This window comes from Eulemur rufifrons, chromosome 28 (assembly GCF_041146395.1).
Source record: "Eulemur rufifrons isolate Redbay chromosome 28, OSU_ERuf_1, whole genome shotgun sequence".
Taxonomy (NCBI): Eukaryota; Metazoa; Chordata; class Mammalia; order Primates; family Lemuridae; genus Eulemur; species Eulemur rufifrons.
In genome coordinates, this window is record NC_091010.1 from 71,067,342 (window position 1) to 71,088,381 (window position 21,040).

The following is a 21,040-nucleotide window of genomic DNA, read 5'->3' on the forward strand; positions in this document are numbered from 1 at the left end:
GCGCCTCCCGGGGCCGCTCCCCAGAACTGCCCTTCACCCGCCACCGCAGGCCACCGCAGCCCACCGCAGCCCACCGCAGCCCACCACAGCCCACCGCAGCCCACCGCAGCCCACCGCAGCCCACCGCAGCCCACTGCAGCCCACCACAGGCCACCTCAGGCCACCGCAGCCCACCGCAGCCCACCGCAGCCCACCACAGGCCACCTCAGGCCACCGCAGGCCACCGCAGCCCACCGCAGCCCACCGCAGGCCACCGCAGCCCACCGCAGGCCACCGCAGCCCACCGCAGCCCACCGCAGCCCACCACAGGCCACCTCAGGCCACCGCAGGCCACCGCAGCCCACCTCAGGCCACCTCAGGCCACTGCAGCCCACTGCAGCCCACCACAGGCCACCTCAGGCCACCTCAGGCCACCTCAGGCCACCGCAGCCCACCACAGCCCACCGCAGCCCACCACAGGCCACTGGGGCCAGCGCACCCTCCTCTCGCCTCACCAGCAACTCGACCTGGGGTCAAGCCGGGTGAGGGTGCCAGCCGCTGGTGCCAGCCGCAGGGACACCCAGGCCCAACCTGCCCCAACCTGGCCACCCCATACATGGGGACCCGCCACGTCCGTGACCCGGGGCCAGGCCAGATGCCCTGGATAAAAGGCAGCGGCCGGCAAGAGTGGGGTCCATTCGGATCTGACCTTTGAACCCACACCCAGGGGCAGTCCTCGTGCTCAGACAGTGCCGTGGGCTGAACTGGGTCCCCCCAAAACAGACGCGCTGGGGTCCTGACCCCCAGGGCCTCAGAGGGCCGAATGACGTGAAGACAGGTCTCTACGGAGGTAACTAAGTGAAAGGGCCCCGGGGCGGACCCAGCCCCGTCTGACGGGCGTCCGGGAAGCAGCCCAGAGTCCGCCGCTGACGCCCCCAGAGCACGGGGAGGGGACAGCGCCTGCAGGCCGAGGACAGCGGCCTCAGGAGGAGCCAAACCCGCCGGCACCCTGAGCTCGGACTTCCAGCCTCCAGAGCTGCGGGGAGATAAATTCCTATCGGTTCCGCCGCCCAGTGTGTGACTCTGCCGTGGCAGCTGAGCCACTAACGTGGCCCCTGCAGGGGGGTGACACCCGCCCCCGCCCCCCGGGGCCCTGTGACAGACCCCAGAGAGCACGGCGCGGTCCGGGGTCTGCAAATGTGACGTGTGGGCAGTTCTCACCTTCGGGGGCACAGCGGCCCCCCACCCTGTCCGGGCTCTGCCGTGAGCAGCGTGGCCCCTCTGAGGCGGGCACGCGCTGGCCCCGAGCCGGCGGCACCCACCTTTGGCCTCGTTTTCGCTGTCGAGAACGATCTGGAAGGCGTCGGGGGCCAGGGCCAGGCCCGCAGTCACCAGCAGGGCCCGCTCCCGCCGGACGCTGTCTTTCAGGACGGATTTTTTTGCCTGCGGGAGGAAGACGGAGACAGCCAGTTACGGCTTGGTCCAAAGCGGCCCTTCTCCATCCCATCGTCCTGAGAACGCCGCCCTGGCGCTGCCAGACAACAGCGCTGACCTGGGCCCCGGCTCCCTCCACGCTGCCCGCCCCCCACCCCCAGAGCCCAGCCAAGCCCTGCGCCGTGCCCGGGTCTCCCCCCACCCGTCGGCCCTCCCAGGCTGCGCCAGCACCTGCTCGATGGCCATGATGGCCTTGTCCTCGGCGCGCTCGGGGACCTGGTACAGCATGGTGCACAGGTGCAGCCGGCTGACGGCCATCTGCAGCTTGTCCTGGTAGAGGCCCAGGCTGTCGAGGCGCTGGGCCTTCTGCAGGTGCTGCAGGGCGGGCTCCAGCCGGTCCTCGTCCTCCTCGATGTGGGCCAGCTCCATGTGCACCTGGCAGCGCAGCAGGCTCAGGAGGCTGCAACGGGCAGGGCGTCAGGGCCTGGCGGGCGGGCGGGCGCTGGGGGGACGGCCGTGTGCAGGGTGGGGCTGGCACCCCCGCACTTTCCAGCCGTCTCCTTCCGGGGATGCTCCCACCTCACCTGAGCCCACAAACGGGGACAGAGAGAGAAGGCCCCGCAGACCACAGACACCTCAGAGCCCAGGGGCTGAGCAGCAAGGTCGGCACGGCGGGTCCCTGGAGTGCGGGGACCCTGCACTGCCTGCTGCTCACCCCGTCCCAGCCGCCGGCCGCCCCCACTCCTGGGAGGCTCTCGGCAGGGCCGTGGGGTGAGAGCAGAGGGGCCCCAGCGCCCCGGCCACAGCCCGGAGCCCACGGGCTCTGCCAGGGGCACAGCCTCACCGCCCCGCTCCTCTCTCTCACCCGGGCCGCCCCTGCTAGGGCTCCCCCGGACACATGTGCCACCTGCCCAGAACAGTCCACCACGCCGGGCACTGCCACCGCTGCTGCCTCTGCTGGGACCCCGTGGGGCTGGGCGGGGCTGGGCTGGGCGGGAGAGGCCCCGAGTCTAAGCGTGGGCGTGGTGTGTCCCACAAAGCCGTCCCCCAACAGCACGGGAGGGGCCCACGTCCCAACTGTGGCCCCAAGACAACATGAACAAACCGGGCAAATTCTGCTGAATAAACGACCCGCAGGACTCGTGACCCCACTGACTTTCAGCCAAGACAGAGAGTAAAAGTCACCTTGAAACGCACGTCACCTCCAGGAAAACGGGAGCGAGTGGAGACTGTGGAGCAGCAGGTGGCCCCGGCGTCAGGTTGGGGCTCTGCCGCCCACGGGCACAGCTCCGCCCCGTGCAGGACGGGGTGACACGGCACCCACGGGGGGGGGGGGCCAGAGCGCCTGTGAGAGCCAAGGTGGGGTCCACGGCCCGGCCTGTGGCCAGAAATGAGCCCCTTTCCCGTGGGACAGCCGCCATGCGCGGGGTGGCGTCTGTGCCGGGGAGGGCGCGGCCCCCGGAACTGCGCTTGCCCCCGTGCGAGGCTCGAGGGGCGCTGAGCCGCCAGCCCGGGAGACGGGGCCCCCACAGAGGAAGGCCCGGGGTGAGCTCGCGTCAGGAACAGGCGTGAAAACCACACGCGTGGGAGCCGCATTCTGCAGGCAGGGCGTGTGGGCAGACGCGGGGCCACACGCCGCAGCCGAGGGGACGTCCAAACAGGCGATGAGGGGACAGACAGGGAAGCTCGGGAGAAACGGAAACTGGGAAAAATGCAAACGCTAAAACTAAAAGCCGCAATAACCGCGATGGAAAACGACCCTGGCTGAGCGACCGCAGACTCGTGGGGACAGAAGCAGCCAGTGGACCACAGACAGGCCACGGGGACCGCCAGCGAGAGGGACGGAGGGCGAGAGACTCCCGCCAAGCCGCACAGACCGGGCACAGGCAGCACCGCGGGGGTGACGCCCACGAAACCACAACCTCACGTGTCCGAGCGGCGCAGACAGCCCTGAGCAGACTCGTGTAAACAGACTCCTGGGACCGTCGCACCCCAAGTGCTGGGGACAAAAGTGAGGGGATTCCCAGAGGGAGCAGGAAACACGCGTGGGTCACGCAGGGACCGTAAAGGACTCGACTTTTCACCAGAGACCACGGCGGCCGGCGGGGAAGCAAACAGCGCTTCCCGGTGTTCGAGGAGGAGAAACACCCGTCAGCCCAACGCCAGCACCAGCGAAAAGGCTCCGCAGAGGCCAGGCCCCTCGCTGGGGGGTCAGGGCATGGCAGGGGCGGAGGGCGCGGCAGGGGCGGAGGGCGCAGTGCCAGGTCGCGCCAACGGAAGGGGGGCGGCAGGGACTCGGGTCTGCACCCAAGCAAGGAGAGCCGCTGGGCTTGCCACAGACGTGGGCACGCGTGGGCGGCCACGGCGTGGCGCCAGTGCGGGGGTGGGGTCGCGACGCCCTCAGGTCTCCACCTCTGGGACGCGGGAAGTGGGACCCGGAAGTGCAGGTGCCGGCAGGGCCGTGGTGCGTCACTGGTCCCAGACAGGATTCTGTCCCCCGAGAGGAACAGTCGAAAAACCAAGAAACCAACAGAGGAGACAAAACAGAATTCCAAAAATACTCAGTTAACCCCAAAGCGGGCAGGCGAGGAGCCCCCGCAGAACAGACGGGAAGATCAGGCGAGCCCACGGCGGGCGCGGCCTGGGCCCATCGCCACGCCGACGCCAGGAGGTCCAGTGTCCCCGTCACAAGACGGATCGTGGTACCAGGCAGAAGCCAGACTCGGCGACGTGCCGCGTGGAAGACCTGCCCCGGGGAACGGCTTCTGCACCAGAGAGAGACACACGGCACCTGCCGCGGCAGCCCCCGCTGGCCCAGCCACGCTGACGTCGGACAGGGGCCGCCAAACGCAAAGACGGTCAACCCAGACACAGCCGCGAACACGCCCGGCACGTGTGGCACAACTAAGGGAAGGGGAGATAAACCCTCAGCTGAAGGTGGAATTGTTAACATCTCTCTCGGTAATTGCAGGAAAATCAGACCAAAAAGGCAAGATACGGAAACCAACATGACCTTGACGTCACAGCCTGGTGAAGCCATCACGGAAGCTGCTACATGCCAGTCAGCGTCCTCCCGAGCACACGGGACAATCCGTGACCACACACCGGAGATCGACCCTGGCAGTGCACACAAGAGACGACGTGCGGAGAATGCGCGGCTGGGTGACGTTCAGGGTGACGTTCAGAACCAGCCGGTGTGATTCACACAGTAAAGAGCAAAGGTCACGCGATCATTTAACAGACGCAGAAGAAACAGCTCACAACAATCACACCCATTCGTGATTTAACAAACAAAACGTTTAGCGGCAAACTAGGAAAAGGAGGAAACTTCCTCGTCCTGGAGTGGGAAGTGATGGAAATTCTGCAACTAATGTCTTACCCAGCAGGACAGGATTGAGTCCCCACCAAGATCAGGGACGAGGACAGCAAATGCCCTCGGCTGCCACCACTGGGACTTTGTGCTGGAGTCGTCCCAGCGCAAGAGGCAGGAAAAAGAGAATCTGTCTGCGCTAACAATCCTGAGAATCTACAAACGCGTGTGGTGGGCAGGTGGGTCTGGCAAGGTCACGGCACAAGGCCAACATCTGCACGTCAGCTGCGTCTCTGTGACGGCCAACGACGAGAAACGTAGAGTCAGAAAGACAATGCCATCGGCCACCACGTGGAGAACCATGAGACACTCAGCAGTAAGTTGGCTGCAGCGGCACGAGCCCTGCGCTAAAACCACACAACGCCACGCCAGAGAGAAAACGCCCGAGTCGTGCAGACCGAGCACAGGCCAGGACCGGAGAGCCGATGCCGTCATGATGTCCCTTCCCCCAAAATTCACTGACAGCCTCGATGTAATTCCTATCAAAATGCCAGCAGGCTCCCCCGGAAGTTGACGAGTTTTCCCCAAACGTTGCATGGAAACACAAAGGTCCCAGAACGGCAAGGACAATCTGCAGAAAGAACAAACTGGAAACTGATGTCACGAATGTCAACAGCGGCTGCAAACCTACGGCGATGGCCAGAGTGGGACAGACACGCCGGACGCCCCAGGGACAGACCCGCAGGTCACCCGCCCCTCACCAGCCGCCACAGCCTTCTGCAGGGAAGGGCTTTGTTTCCAAGGTGGTTCTGAAACAGCCGAAACAGTCTGTATTTTCCACAGGGAAGAAACGGGGCTCAACCCCTGACTGACCCCACACACGGAACTTCCTTCTCAGTGGGTCGCTGAACCAGCGCAAACGCAAACGCAAACACCACGAAACTTCCAGAATCCTGGTTCTCCACGGGCGGCAGGTCCACAGGGTCCGACCACTTTCACACCAACCCTGAGGCAGTATTTTCCACGTCCACTCCCATCCTCCATGGACACACATGAAAGAATGTTCTAGAGGCTTTTGGACACATGATATGTCACCGTTCTGATGTCTAAGGGAAGGTCTGCTCGTGTGTTCTTGTGTTTAATACTTTTTATTTTAATTTCTAATGCAATAAATGTCCATAAACACAACTTACTAAGTAAAAGCTCCTTGGGACCCTCAATACTTTCGGTGTAGACGGGTCCTGAGACCAGGCGGCCGGGAGTCGCTACTCGCAGAAAACAGAAAATCAGGACATAAAACACCATGACCAAACTGGTAAAGAATTCACGACTGTCACCTCTCCAACACGAAAACCTCGTGCTCTCTGAAAGGCACCGCGAGGACCCAGAGCCGGCAAACCGCAGCCGGGAGGAAACGCCCACCACACGCACCCCACGGGGACCCGGCCACAGGATACATGAGCAACCCCACTAAATGAGGAAACCACACCATTTTTAGCAGGAACGAAAGCTTTGAACAGGCACGTCACAAAGACGGGCGAAGGGCGGATGCGCACACCAACGGTGCTCCCACCGGTCACGCGGAAATAAAAAACCCACCGCGAGAACCCCAGACGTGCCGGCAGGAACGGCTACGGCTAAAAGGAGCTGTCGCCAAGCAGACGGCCTGTGCTCAGGCCAAACGCCCCACGGACACCCCTCGCCATCCCCAGCACCTGCTGCCACCCGCCACCGCGGGCCAGGCCTGTGCGGGTCACACCTGCAGGCACGGCACGCTCCCCTCGGTCCCAGGCTTCCTGGGGGCCCCACCCCGCCTGGGGAGGACCCGTCCACGTCCCCACAGGCCCCGACCAGCCCCACTGAGGCCTCTCTGTGGCGGGACAGGTCCCTTCCGTCAGCTCGAGGGCCGCAGACGCCCTGGCCGGGGCCGCCTTGGAGGAAGGCTGTGCTGAGCCTCCGTCCTCGGTCCCGCGGGGGCTGCGCACTTCTGGGTGTGGGGGGCCCGGGCCCGCCCAGCTTTGTGGGGCAGGTGGACAGAGTGACGTCCTTGTCATCAGAACATCCACTCACGCCCTCAGTGGATACAGGCGATGGTTCTGCTGGCCCCACTTTCAGGGCAGGGAGTTTAATGTCACCTGAGTCCGTGACACTGGAGAATCCCGCCTGCTCCCTCTGCCCGGCGCCACCCCCGTCGGGCCGGCCGGGCCGAGCGCACGCCTACCTGTCCGCCTTCTCCAGGACCTCCGCCACGCTGGCCAGCGGCTTGCGCAGGTGGTGCCGCAGGTTGTGCTGCAGCAGGGGCAGGCAGGCGTTCCACTGCGTGGCGCACACCACGTGGATGACCCGGGCGTCGCCCAGCCGCACGGCTCGCTGCAGCAGGACGTCCAGCCCCCGGATGATGTCCAGCTGGGCCTGCGAGGACACCGGCCGCTCCGTGAGCTCGCGAGATCAGCACCGTCACCGGCTGATCCCGTCACCACCTGGGAGAGCCGGACGCCGGCATTTCCCGGCCTGCGGCGCGAGGACGCGGCCAGGGAAGCACGTGGGGACAGGAGCGCCGGGAACATGGGACTGACGCCCATCACGCTGCCTCCGCCTGCGCCAAGCGTCCTCCCCAGAAGGGAGCAGACGCCTCCCAAGACGTGGTGCTGCCGAGGCGTGGCCGCGCTCTGCACACGCGTGGACAGGCCTGCCCAGCTCCTGACCTTGCGTGTTTCGCGGGGCCTGACAGGCTCAGCCCGGAGTGGCTGCTCCCGCCACGCTCCACGCCCTCCTGAGACCCCACGGGCGCCCGTCTGTCCTGCACCCGCCTGTCACGGCCCACAGCGCCTGGCGCGGACACTGGGCCTCACGCTGCTCCTGGGCCATCTGGGTGGAGCCTGCACTTGGCATTCACAAGCCCGCCGTGCTGCCTGGCGCTGAGTCCGTCCAAGCCTCATAAACGGGGCCCAGCCCCCCAGAATCCTCAGCAGCAGAGGTGCGGGGGGAGGGGGCGCACAGTGGCACAATCCACGACGCCACAGCCCCCAGCCTCTGCTGCAGCTTCGTGACAAAACGCGGCAGCCCAGCCGTGCTCCGTGAATCGTGTTTTAAACAAACGCTCCTACGCGCCCACCGCGTGCGAGGCACCAGCACACGCAGTCGGCCGTCAGAGGCCCCCTCCCTCGAGAAGGCCCGCGAGGCAGGGACAGACGCGCACAGGCAAACCTGCGGGAGCCCGAGTCCCGCCAGGCGGCCAGAGACGCGTGGGCAGAGCCAGGCTGAGCACAGGCGCGAGGAAGGCCCGGCACTCGGGCCTTCCCGCAAGGCCAGCGGCACAGTGGGCGCGAACAGCCCGGCGGGGAGGGCGGCTGTGAGGGTCCCTGGGCCAGGCTGGCAGCCCTTCCCGCGGGCCCACGTCCGGGCCACCCACCACTGCCGCTTCAGCACATTTCCGTTCTTTTTCAGCTGCACACCTGTCACCGATGGAATGGTCCAAACCCAGTTCTAGACCCCTCCCGGCGGTGGCTGCCATTCCGACCCTACTCTCGGAAACAGAGACACACAGAGGCGGTAAGTCGCACTCACGCCGTCCCCAACTCTTTGCCGTCGATTTCGACGGCAGCTGGGGGGCCACCTGCCCTTAGGACAGCAGTCGCCTCTCGGTAGCCACAGACGGGAACCTCCTCCACAATCCTGTGGTTCCCAAACTGAGGCAGCAACAGCAACTTCGGTGAACCCGAGAGAGGAGCCCTCTCCACTCACCCCCAGGTCCCTGATGACCCCATCGTCCCTGCTCAGGTCCCCAGGCCCAGCCGGGCTGAGCACCCCCCACTGGGTGCCCTCCTGGACCTCAGTCAGGCCGGCAAAGAGCCCTCCTGGGACCCGGGTGTCACCGAGCATTGCCCCCACCTTGCCAGTGAGGCTGAGGTGGCCCTGGGGGCCGGTGGGGACCGTGCTGGGGGCTGGTGGGGCCCAGGCCACAGGGCCCCCGTCGCATTCCTATGGGGTGGGGGGCGGAGGCCGTGTGCCCACAGGAGGCTGGCCTCACCCCGCTGTCACACGGGAGCCAGGGGCGGAGCCAGGGTGAGCCCAGCAGTGGGGTCCAGGCCACGTCCCCAGCACCCAGCACCGTCAACTCTGGGACAAAGTCACCAAGTTCCAGGAAGTTTGCAAAATAATGCAAAGTGACCACAACCCCTGCTTAAGGGCTCACCTCAACAGCTGCTCGGATATAGAGTTTCATTTTATTTTCAAGTGTTGAAGCTTCTAGTTCGTACTGCAGACATTCAATTTCAATCAGCTTCCCAGGAGCCTGCGGACACAGGTTTGCACACAGGGAGATGTTTAATGAAAGTGTTGTGGGCGTTAACGTCACAGGTCATTTAAAAATACCGCTTGGGGCCGGGCATGGTGGCTCACGCCTGTAGTCCTAGCACTCTGGGAGGCCGAGGCAGGTGGATCGCTTGAGGTCAGGAGTTCGAGACCAGCCTGAGCAAGAGTGAGACCCCGTCTGTACTAAAAATAGAAAGAAATTATCTAGCCAACTAAAAATATAAATATACAAAAAAATTAGCCGGGCATGGTGGCACATGCCTGTAGTCCCAGCTACTCGGGAGGCTGAGGTAGTAGGATTGCTTAAGTCCAGGAGTTTGAGGTTGCTGTGAGCTAGGCTGACGCCACAGCACTCACTCTAGCCCGGGCAACAAAGCGAGACTCTGTCAAAAAAAAAAAAAAAACCACCACTCGGTAGGAATTCAACAAACACACAGCACAAGATGAGGGTGCAGAGGACGCAGCAGTTTGGGTGAGGGGGCAGCTCGTTAATGTCAATGGACATCGAATTTTTAAATAATTAAACCAACCTCAGATAAACTTCCTCTTACAAAATGTAGCAAACACATTTTCTCTTATTTCAGCCCTGCCTGGGGTTAGGATACAAAAGCCCTTCTGATTAAAAACTGCGATTGAAAACTTACGAGTTGTTCATTCCTGGAATTTTCTATTTAACGTTTTCTGACCACGGTTGCTGGTGGGAAACTGAAACCGCAGACACCGAGCCCTGGGCGGGGACTGCCGCTCACCTCCCCGCGCCCCGGGCTGTGGCCGCGCATCTCGGCTCTGCGCGCCGTCAGCCCCTCGGTCCCCTCTCATCACTGTCCTCTCGCGGCCTCCTCCCCACCGCGCCCCGGGGACCTGGCGTTCCAGCTGGCACCTTCCTCCTGTTGCCCGAAGAACTTCCTTTAAAATGTGTTGTCATGTAGGTCAAACTTTCCATTTTGCATATATTAACAAATATTTAAAGTCTTTTTTTCCCTGGGTTTAGGTTTTTGGGTTGACCTTTTGTTTCAGTATTTTAGAGACGATCTTTGTCTGTTGGGTGCTACAGATTCCTGGGGCGAGTCTGGGGTCACCCCTGCGTCTGTCCCTCCCCTCTCGAAGATGAAGATCGTCTCACTCAAACATTGTGAAATTTCTTCACGTTGCTGTTTCCCTTCCTCTTCCGTCCCGAGGGTCCCGAGGGGTTCTCATCGCACGAGTCCCGGCTGGCCCAGAGCCGGCCCGCGGCCCTGACATGTGTCTCTCTCCGCGGGCCACTGAACAGTCTCCACGCTGCCCTCCACCCGGCTCACCCTCCCCTACAGTGACTGATCAGCTCCCATCCCACCCGTCCGACGTGGTGTTTCCTGTATCTCCCTTATTGCTCCACACTCAACCCGTCCCAGCTTCCTGGACATGCTGAACACGAGCACGGCCATCCCAACGTCTGCGTCGGCTAATGTCACCTGTCCCCTCGGTTTTGACAGGTTGGCTTTTCTCCTCCCAACGGGTCATGTTTGTCTGATTATCTGGTGATTCTTTTTTTTTTTTATCAGATAACACTAAATTTCACTTGTTGGATGCCGGTTTTTGTGTTCTTGGGTCCTCCAGATCTGCGCTGGTGTCCGGTCACTTTGCGGGAAGAGTTGGCTCTGCCACCGTCCTCGTTGTCCAGCTCTGTCGCGCGGGAGCAGAGCAGTGCTCAGCCGGGACGATTCTTCTGCGCTGGGGACACAAATCCTCGGAGCCTCCACCTGATGCTCCGGATTGAGGTTTCCACGCCGGCTGGCGGGAAGAGGAACCGCCCCAGCGCTGCGCGACTTCTGCAGACTGTTCCCTGGACTCCCTTCTCCAAACGGTGGTTCTCGCCCAGCCCGGGGGTCTCCTCACACGCACACACGTGTTGCCCGTCCTCAGCCCACGGGGACCCTCTGCGGACTCCAGACTCTCCGTGTGCAGCTCCCTCGGCTCGGGCCTCCCCGGTGACATCCAGCTGCCTCGTCCCCTCAGCCCGGGTGTCCCCCACCAGTCCCAGGCCACCAACGCTGGGCAGCTGAGCTCTCAGGGGCTCGTCCGTCTGATCCCACCTCTCCAAGGCCACCCTCCTTCACAGTCTTGTTCAGCGCTGTGGAAACCATTGCTCCGGGTATTTCATACGTTTTGTTTGGTTTTCCAGTTGTCTCAGGCTCAAGGGTCAATATCTCTTCTATCCCACCCTGGCCGGGGCAGAAGGCATCAGGTTTCACCGGCCCCTGCTGCATAATTTCCCGTTTAAGGAAAGATTCACCTATTTCTGGTCAATCACACAGGATTGCCACATCCCTCCTAGGAGGATGCCAGGATGTCAGACATTACAGTTCGGTATCGGGGACTTGCTCGCTGCCTCTCCCTGATCTCACGGCCGGTCCCTGGGGTGCTCCGGCTCCTGGGTTCAGCACAGCAGGGAGACCCTGCAAGGAAAGCGCCGGCAAAACCAGAAAGCCCGGACACACACACACACTTTGCACAGACTGTAATCGGCCCAACAATCCCTCCACCGCTCAGCGAGTAGTTACTGAGCAGCCGGTAAGTGCCAGCATGATGTAGGCGCGGGGGTGTGACGTCAGACACGCCCGTCCCCAGGAGGCACAATGGACCATGAATTAGTGACATGTAAACAATACACTTAGGCATAAAGGCGGTCAACGCGTAGTAACGTAGCCGCCAATTTACCCAAAGACGTGTGATATTTCACCAGGAAGATGCAGCAATTCTGAAGCTTTATGTACCAAGGAGCACGGAAAAATGACAGCCACACATCGCAAAGCTGACATTAAAATACTCTTCACAGAGATCAATGGAGTAAACAGATAAAAAGTCGTAAGGATATAAAAATGTGAAAACCAATTTATACTGAAATGCTACTTAAGGACTACTTTACTTAAAAAATAAAGATGTCCTTCTCAGGTACTCAGAGAATATTCACAGAAACCAGGAATGAATATTGAACACGCTGGAGCAGGCTCGTGAGGAGAGGGTGCCCTGGACTCGAGGTGTGATTCGCTCGATCCTCGTGTTTGGCTTTTCCCCATTTCACTGGGCTGTTACTCTTTAACTCTCTGTATTTGAGTTAGAGAATTAAAGAAAGACCTGGTTCCAGACACTTCAAGAAATGCCAGAGACGTGCTACCACGAAGGCCACAGCACCAGGCAGCTCGGGAGGCAGAGGCGGCCACCCAGCGGGGCTGCAGGGCCGGCCACGTGCGCCAAGGGGCGAGGGCGGGCGGGGCCGGACGGAGGCCCGAGCCAGGGCCGTGGGGCGGCAACAGCCAGCTGCCGCTGCATGAGCCCCGTTACGCTGCGTGAACCCCGTTACGGGGGGAAGGACCGTCCCAGGCCTTGTGATGCCCCAGGCCTCGGTTTCGATTCTGCAACACCCTCGGAGACGCCCTCGGAGACGGCCTTGTTATTGCAGCCAGCGCACAGTGACAAACACCGGGGGCTCAGCTGCTGAGAGGCAGAAGCGGGTGGGACCCAGGCGTGTGACCCCCGTGCTGCATTTGGCCACCGTGTCATGGAAAACCAGATGGGAGTGGCACCCTCAAAAGCACTTGGTAAAGTCCTTCAGACATGAGCCTCCCACACTCTTCGTCCTGGGAGCCGCCCGCACACACTGTCCCCTGCCTTAACGGCCCTTCCCACCCACCCGGCCGCCCCGGCGGTCCTGGCCAGGTGCTGCCGACTGCCAAGGCCAGGAGGGGCGTCTGTGCCCCCCTGAAAGCCGCTCCCACATCAGCCCGACTGTGAACACGACCAGCCGATTCCCCTTGTGCCCAACTCTGTGTCTCCCTGTCTGCGCCAGGCCTCACGGCTTGATCCGGTAATAAACTCCAGAGGGTCAGCCGGGGTTTTGCTCTCGGCTAACTTGGGCTAAACGCACGGCAGGCGCTCAGCGGAGACAGTGCAGTGACCTCCAGCGCCCGGTCCCACCGTCCTCGAGACCCCTCGTCCAACCTGGTCACCCTTGGGTGAAGCAAACTTACTGTGCACCATACTCAAAGCCGCGCTTGCAAACAGCTAACGGGAAACTCTGCTCTCTGGAAGAGGCCGTTCGTGGTCTCTTCAGTTAAAAAGCAAATGTGAAGCAAGCACTCTTACACACGTTTGGCAGAGTGTAAAACTTTTTCTGGAGGGCAATGTTGTAATATGTATTTAAAAATCTTAGAAGTAAAAATTCCCTAGTAATTTTACGTCAATAAACTTATCTTAGGGAAAAACCTTAAATGCAGAAAAAAGCTTTAGGCTCCAAATGTTCAGGACAGCCCTTTATGTAATAAGCAAAAAATTATACCGGGGTCCCCCCTTACCTGAGGGGCTGCATTGCAAGACCCCCAGTGGATGCCTGAGACCCCGGCTGGCACCACCCCCCGCACACCGCGGATCTCCCTACACGTCCACACCTACGGTGAAGTCTGATTTAAGAATCAGGCACAGTAAGAGACTGACAACGACATGGTAAATACAGCAATCGTAACAACAGACTGTAATGGAAGTCGTGTTAGTGCGGTTTCTCTCCTTCTCAAACCATCTTAGTATTTCAGACCGCGGCTGCCCACGGGTCACTGCCACTTCGGACGGCGGGACCGTGGGGGGGACCACCGGGGGGACCACGGCGTGTGGCTCCATGTCCGGTGACGGGGTTGGGGCGTGAGCCCTGGATCAGTGGGGCTGGGACACCCACGCACTGCACAACGGCCGGTGGCGTGTGGCCTGGCGCCTGCCACGGAGGCCGAGGGGAAGGGGCAGATGCAAAACTGCAAAAGCCACACAGCCGCAGCCGCACAGACGCACACGGAACACACGGAGGGCACTGCCAGCCACACGTGTGGGGCCCTTCGGCGACGGCTGTGTGAACGGCTTTTCCTGTCTCTGGCTGTTACGTGCAGACCCACAGTGAGCGTCCGGCGCTCCTCCCCCCGTCAGCGTCGTGACGACGCCACTTACCTGGCTTCCAATTTTCTTCAGGTCCGAGAGGCAGGCAGAGGAGATGTCCACGCATTTCAGGGTCAGAGAAAGATGAGCCAATTCAAAAAGCAACAGCATTCTGGAAACAAACCAACGGCAGTGGGTGACAGAACAGTACGCCTGCTGGTAGGCAGCCATTGTTCAACCAGAGGCGGGAATGAAAGATAAGAAATAAAATAATACAATAAAATGAATTAATAAAACAGACATCCTGCCGTGGCGGCCCCAGCCCAGCCTTCGGGCTGCAGGACCAGAGCCCGGCGCCTGCCCCAGCGCCTCCCCCCGGCGTGGAGCCGCGTCCCGGCGAGGAAAGAGGCCACGCGGGGCAGGCACGGTGCTTCCTGCCGCAGAGCCCGGGCTCTGCCGACCAACAGCCTCCGCAGCCACCAATCTGGGTCTTCGCAGAGATCAACAGGCTGATGCTAGAATTTATATCGAAGCATAAAGGACCAACAATGGCCTAAACAACTTTGAAAAAGAACAAGATTTGGACTAAACTTCCTCATTTCAAGAGTTATTATTAAGCTGTAGGACTCAAGAGAGTGGTCCCGGGCTTAGACAGACCAGGGTTTCCAGGCCTTGACACCTGACGTTTTGCACCAGACTATGCTGCTGGGTGGGACCTGTCCCGAGCGCTGTAGGGTGTCAGCAGTGTCCCTGGCCTCTGCCCACTACATGCTGGAAGCACCGCCAGTGGTGACCACCAAAAGTGTCCCCTGGGGACAAGCCTACATCTTCTCTGCCCTTTCCTAGGTAATAACCAGCGTCTTACCCAGAAACACTGATGCGAACGTCTGGCCCGTGGTTACCACCCACGCAGCACTCGATGACATGCACCTGCACCCATCCTCCCCTCTCCAGCCGGGGGGCTCTGGGACAGGGGGCCGCTTGGGGACAGGGGCTGATCTGGGGGTGGGGTGGGTACTTCTGCCCACCCCCGCCACCTCCAAAGGCCCTAGTGGGCCTGGCCTCCCCACCTCCTCGTCCTCCCCAGCTCCAGGGCAGGCATCTGCAGGGCAAGCCAAGAACAGAGAATCTGTAAAAGGATGTGTCACTGGCTCTCAGCCCTTTCTGGTTTTAAATTAACAGAATGGCCTTTTTCTCACCCAGAATTCCAGATACAGGAGTCCAAGTGGAGAAGTGTCAGTGGCCCCAGAGTGTCGGGAAGTCTCCGAGGCTCTCGGAGCTCCTGGGAAGGACCACGGAAATCCATGGAAATCCACGGAAACCCACCAAAAGGCAGCTCTGACTGGCAGCTTGTGTGAGGGCGTCTCCCCGGCAAGCAGAGAACACTCCTGCTCTTCCCAGCCCGGGGGCAGTGACCCGGGGCAGTGACCAAATGCTGACGGCACGAAGCTACAAGGAAACCTAAGTGTCCCAATCAGAAGGTGCCCCGCTAGCCCCTCTAGCCAGAGCGCAACAGAACCAGACATTCACACAGAAGCGGAGCCGCACGCAGAGACACTGGGGGTCCCAGCGCACACAGGCGCAGGCTGACAGCAGCGTCTGGCCAGGACGTGGCCCACACTGTCCTTGTAGTTTGGCACACCCAGAATTATTAAAAAACTAAAAGGTAAACAAACTGGGACAATTTGTAAATACACTGGAGCTGAAGGGCTCACACCCTAAAATAGAAAAAGTTTCTATAAGTCGATAGTGAAATGATTTATATACTTTTAAGAAATCAGGTCAAAGAAATGAACGTAAAGTTAACAAAAAGAAAACATGGTAGTAAATATATGAAAAAATGTTCAACTTCATCAGCAAAGAAACGGACAGGAAAGCGCTGACAGCCGTTCACGGTCAGGCTCCGCGAGGGGCGGGACGCGGCCTTGTGTGCCCCAGCGCCCCGGAATCCTGCCGGCAGGAGTCTGCCCCGACAGAGTGATGGGCAGACAGTCAGAAGAGACCCTCACATCAGTCCTAGCGCTGACCGGGAGCCCCAGCCACGGAAGGGGACGCCGCAGGCCACAGCCGAGGCCACAGCCGAGCTCCGCCCGGCTCCAGTTAGAACCACTGGAGAATCGGAACACGTCAGCCGCCTTCAGGAAAACACTCACACACATGCACACCTATGTGCCCACTCACATGCCTCCCGGAGAGCCCACTGACCCTCCCTGGCACCCGGCCCCCACCCCAGACCTGTGAGACCTCCCGTCCTGCCTCCTGGGGTTCGGGGTCTCCAGTGATCCCCTCCCCTTGAGTGACCTGCGTCTAACGGGTAGGCGAGCTCCGTGTTGAGCTGATCCCACTGCCTCAGCTGGATTCAAACCACTCCGACGTCTGGTGCGCTCGCCGACCCTCCTGGCTGCCTGCCACAAACGAGCTGTCACGTGGAGGTTCCCAGGCAGCGAGGACCCGAGGCCCTCACTGCATGAGAAACAGAATCCTGCCAATGCCCACGTGGGCTTGGAGTCGCTCCTTCCCCATCCAGCCTCCACAAGAGACCCGGCCCGGCAACACCCTGACCGCGGCTGCGCCTGGATTCCGAATTCCACAGCCACGCAGAGGTTACAAACGAGCGTGGTTTCAAGCTGCTAAGTTGGTGGCAATCTGTTGCACAGCCATGCCTTTCCCAGGGCTGTCATAAAACCGAAACAATGAGATAACTTCAGCCCACTACGTTAACAGGGCTCCACCTCATCTCTTAAACGAACACACGGTGCTAATGAGGATGTGACAGAACAGCTGTGGGGTCAGGGAACAAACCCTGTCACTTCCGTGAAAATACCTGGGGGGTGCTGTGCAGATTCCGCAGGCAGCCCCGGCTCAGTTCCCTGCTTCTAGGACTCTAGCGCAGGACTCACCCTGGACTCCAAGGGTGCTCAGAGGAGCCAAGAAAGCACAGAACTGGAACCGACTAGCCTGGGAAATGCTCGAGAAAAACGTGTGTTCCTCTACACAATGAGGTATTACGCAGCTATTCAGAAATGTGTAAGAAGATGCTGTAACAACTTGCAAATGCTTATGCTGGGAAGTTAAATTTGATTTCAAAAAGTAGGATACGAAAGTACTGCCCAAACGGTACCAACCTCAGTACAAAAAAGATGAGAAGGAAATTTACTAAAACATCCACATGGCTGACTCTTGCTAAAGAAGTTCCAGTTGATTGTTTTTATATTTTTCCGCATTTTCCAGTACTTGCCAAATTTTGCACAAAGATTACATATATGTAAATGTACGCTGGAAAAACGTAAACACTTACTTTTCTTCTCTGATTGAAGGAAAGTGCTGGGGATTGTACTGACTCAAATATCTGTAGGCCATTTTCAGAATACTGTTGACATCTTCAGGTAATTCATTTTTATCCACTTTTCTGGAATTAATTCAAACACAAAATAATCAAAAGATCCTATTGCGTTTATTCCATTTATCCGAAGAGGGTCTAGGAAATTGTTTCCCACTAAAAAGAAGGGCTAAAATAATCCCTTGTCCTTCGTCTCCTCGAATGTCCCAGACACGATGTCACACTTCCTCACCCGCCCTCACTCCAGCTGCACCATGAAAACATCACCCAGGAAGGTTTGCACAGGCCCTTCCACCAGGGCAGGACCACACCGCGGAACCCGCCCACGGACAATCGTGTCCCCTCCCCTCATCCGCGCTAGGACCTGTGGTCAGCATCCCACTCTCCCCAGAACGATCTCAGCACATGAACACCCAGATCTCGTCATACCCCTCAGCACCGAACACACTGCCATCTCTTGAATGTCCCCCACCCTCAACACTGTCCTCACCTGACTCCCCTGAGCCCTCAAACACTTTGATCTGCACACTTCCCTCAGTCCTCACTGTCATCTCCTCACTCCCCTCAGCTCCCAAACACTGTCCTCTCCTCACTCCCCACAACCCTCAAAACCTGTCATCTCCTCACTGCTCTCAGCCCTCAAAACCTGTCATCTCCCTCACTGCCCCTCAGCCCTAAAACACACTGTCACCTCTTCAATCCCCTCAGCCCTCAAACATTCTCATCTCCTCACTCCCCTCAGCCCACATACAGTGATGCCCTCATTGCCCTAAGCCCTCAAACATTCTCATCTCCCCACTCCCCTCAGTCCTCAAACCCTGTCATCTCCTCACTCCCTGCAGTACTCAAACCTTGTCACCTCTTCACTTCCCTCAGCCCTCAAACCCTGTCACCTCCTCACTCCCCTCAGGACTCAAACACTGTCATCTCCTCACTCCTCTCAGCCCTCAAACACTGTCACCTCACCTCCTCACTCCCCTCTTCCTTCACACACTGTGATCTCCCCAATCCCCTGAGCCCTCAAACACTCTCCTCTCCTCAGTCCCCTCAAATACACTGTCACCTCCTCATTCCCTTCAGCCCTCACACACTGTGATCTCCTCACTTTCCTGAGCCCTGAGACACACTGTCACCTCCTCAATCCCCTCAGCCCTCCCACACTATCACCTCCTGACTCCTCAGCCCTCAAACCCTATAAAATCCTCACTGCTCTCATCCCCCAAACCCTGTAATCTAACTTCCCCTCAGCCCTCAAACCCTATCACCTCTTCACTCCCCTCAGCCCTGAAACACTGTGATCTCCTCACTCAGCCAAACACACTGTCACCTCCACGCTCCCCTTAGCCCTCAAACACTCTCATCTCCTCACTCCCCTCAGACTTCAAACCCTGTCATCTCCTCAATCTCCTTAGCCCTCAAACACACTATCACTTCCTGAGTCCCCTAAGCCCGCAAACCCTTTCATCTCCTCACTTCCCTGACCCTCAAACCCTGTCATCTCCTCAACGCCCTCAGCCCTCAAACCGTGTCATCTCCTCACTGCACTCAGTGCTCAAACTCTGTCATCTCCTCACTTCTCTCAGCCCTCAAACACTGTGATCTCTTCACTCACCTCAGCCCTCACACTGTCACATCCTCACACCCCGCAGCACTCAAACACTGTCATCTCCTCACTGAACTCAGCCCTCAAACCCTGTCATCTCCACTCCCCTCAGCCCCCAAACACACTGTCATCTCCTCACTGCCCTCAGCCCTCAAACACTCTCATCTCCTCACTCCCCTCAAACACTTTGTCACCTCTTAACTCCCTTCAGCCCTCACAGTGTGATCTCCTCACTCCCGTCAGTCCTCAAACACTCTCATCTACTCATTTTCCTCAGCCCTCAAACACTCTCTTCTCCTGACTCCCTAAAACACACTGTCACCTCCTCACTCCCTCAGCCCTCAAACCCTGTCACCTCTTCACTCCCCTCAGTCCTCACTGTCATCTCACTTCCCTCAGCCCCCAAACACACTGTCACCTCCATACTCCCCTCAGTCCTCACTCTCATCTCCTCACTTCCCTGACCCTCAAACATTGTCAACTCCTCATTGCTCTGAGCCCTCAACCCTGTCATCTCCTCCCTGCCCTCAGCCCTCAAACCTTCATTTCCTGCCTACCCCTCACTCTCAAACCCTGTCACCTCCTCACTCCCCTCACCCTCAAACACACTGTCACCATCCTCACTCTCCTTAGCCCTCAAACACTGTCATCTCCTCACTGCTCTCAGCTCTCAAACCCTGTCATCTCCTGACTTCCCTCAGCCTTCAAACTCTGTCACCTCCTCATTCCCCTCAACCCTGAAACACTCTCATCTCCTCACTCCCCTCAGCCCTCACACATTGTGATCTCCTCATTGCCCTCAGGCTTCAAACACTGTTATCTCCTCACTCCCCTCAGTCCTCAAAACTGTCATCTCCTCACTCCCCTCCAACACACTGTCACCTCATTCCCCTCAGCCCTCAAACACTGTCATCTCCTCATTGCCCTCAGCCCTCAAACCCTGTCACCTCCTCACTCCCCTCACCCCTCAAACAGTGTCATCTCCTCATTCCCCTCAGCCCTCAAACACTCATAATCTCACTCTCCTCAAACAGTCACCTCCTCACTCCCTGAAGCCCTCAAATCCTGTCATCTCCTCACTGCCCCTCAGCTTTCAAACGCTGTCACTTCCTCACTGCCCCTCAGTCCTCAAAGCCTGTCATCTCCTCACTCCCCTCAGCCCTCAAACACTGTCACCTCCTCACTCCCTTCAGCCTTCACACACTGTGATCTCCTCACTCCCCTCGGCCCTCAAACCCTGTCATCTCCTCACTGCCCCTCAGCCTTCAAACTCTGTCACCTCCTCACTCCCCTCAGCCCTCAAACACTCTCACCTCCTCACTCCTAGAAAACACACTATGTTCTCCGCCATCCGAATTCCCTCCAGCTGGCATTGCAGTTCTCCTGCCCTGCATGGGGACTTCTCACAACAGTCCTCCCTGGACCCCCTGGTAACGATCCTTCCCCCATTCATTCTAACCCATTGGGTGAGGGTTTTCCTACAAACTGCTCTTGTTTTCTTCAATGTCATAGTGAAATCCAGACTCATCTGGCATGACTTGTCAGAGGAATCTGACACTGTTGGTGACTTTCTTCTCCTGGAGCCACTCTTTTCGCTTGGCTGAGAAGCTGCACTCCTCTTCCGGTGGCTCGGCTTTCACAGGTGGCGCCAGGTTGCGCCCAGGCCCCGCCTAGCCACGCCAGCTCGTGCAACCCAAACTCCCTCACCTGCAGGCACAGGCGTGCCCAGGTGGAAGGCACAGCCTTCCTGAGCTCAGCACTCGGGAAACTCAACTCCTGCTCTCCCTCCCCAGCTACTTACGCTTTTAGCATGTTAATGAGGAAAGAGACAGAAAGGCTAATGGAATTTTTCTTTTCTTCTTTTAACTGAAGTTCATCCATTAATTCATGACGAACCTGTCATCAAATGGAACAGAATATTACTTTGGATTAAACCATAGGTAGAGATCTAGATTTTGTGTCTAGATATTATTTTGTAAATATTCCTCCTGTAATTAATATTTGTAACTAACATAGATCTTCTCATTGTTATATTTAGCTTTTGCAGATACAACTTAAGCTCATTCCTTTTACATAAAAATGAATAGCTGATGAATGTTTTTCACACACATTCTTGTATTACAGTAATTCTTACAGTTTTATAAATTTTGTATTGACTTAAAAA

At 58.8% G+C, this 21,040-nt stretch overlaps 1 protein-coding gene across 1 annotated transcript in view; it reads right to left on the reverse strand.

Moving 5' to 3' along the window:
• The window catches only part of CFAP46 (cilia and flagella associated protein 46), a 99,479-nt gene that overhangs the window by 74,045 nt on the left and 4,394 nt on the right, over positions 1-21,040 (reverse strand). The window contains exons 7-13 of the mRNA XM_069460240.1: positions 20,678-20,772; positions 17,232-17,342; positions 14,006-14,105; positions 8,919-9,017; positions 6,945-7,135; positions 1,645-1,873; positions 1,302-1,422 (exon numbers count right to left, since the gene is read on the reverse strand). Coding sequence (XP_069316341.1) covers positions 1,302-1,422; positions 1,645-1,873; positions 6,945-7,135; positions 8,919-9,017; positions 14,006-14,105; positions 17,232-17,342; positions 20,678-20,772 — 946 coding nt within the window. The remainder of the gene's footprint in view (positions 1-1,301; positions 1,423-1,644; positions 1,874-6,944; positions 7,136-8,918; positions 9,018-14,005; positions 14,106-17,231; positions 17,343-20,677; positions 20,773-21,040) is intronic.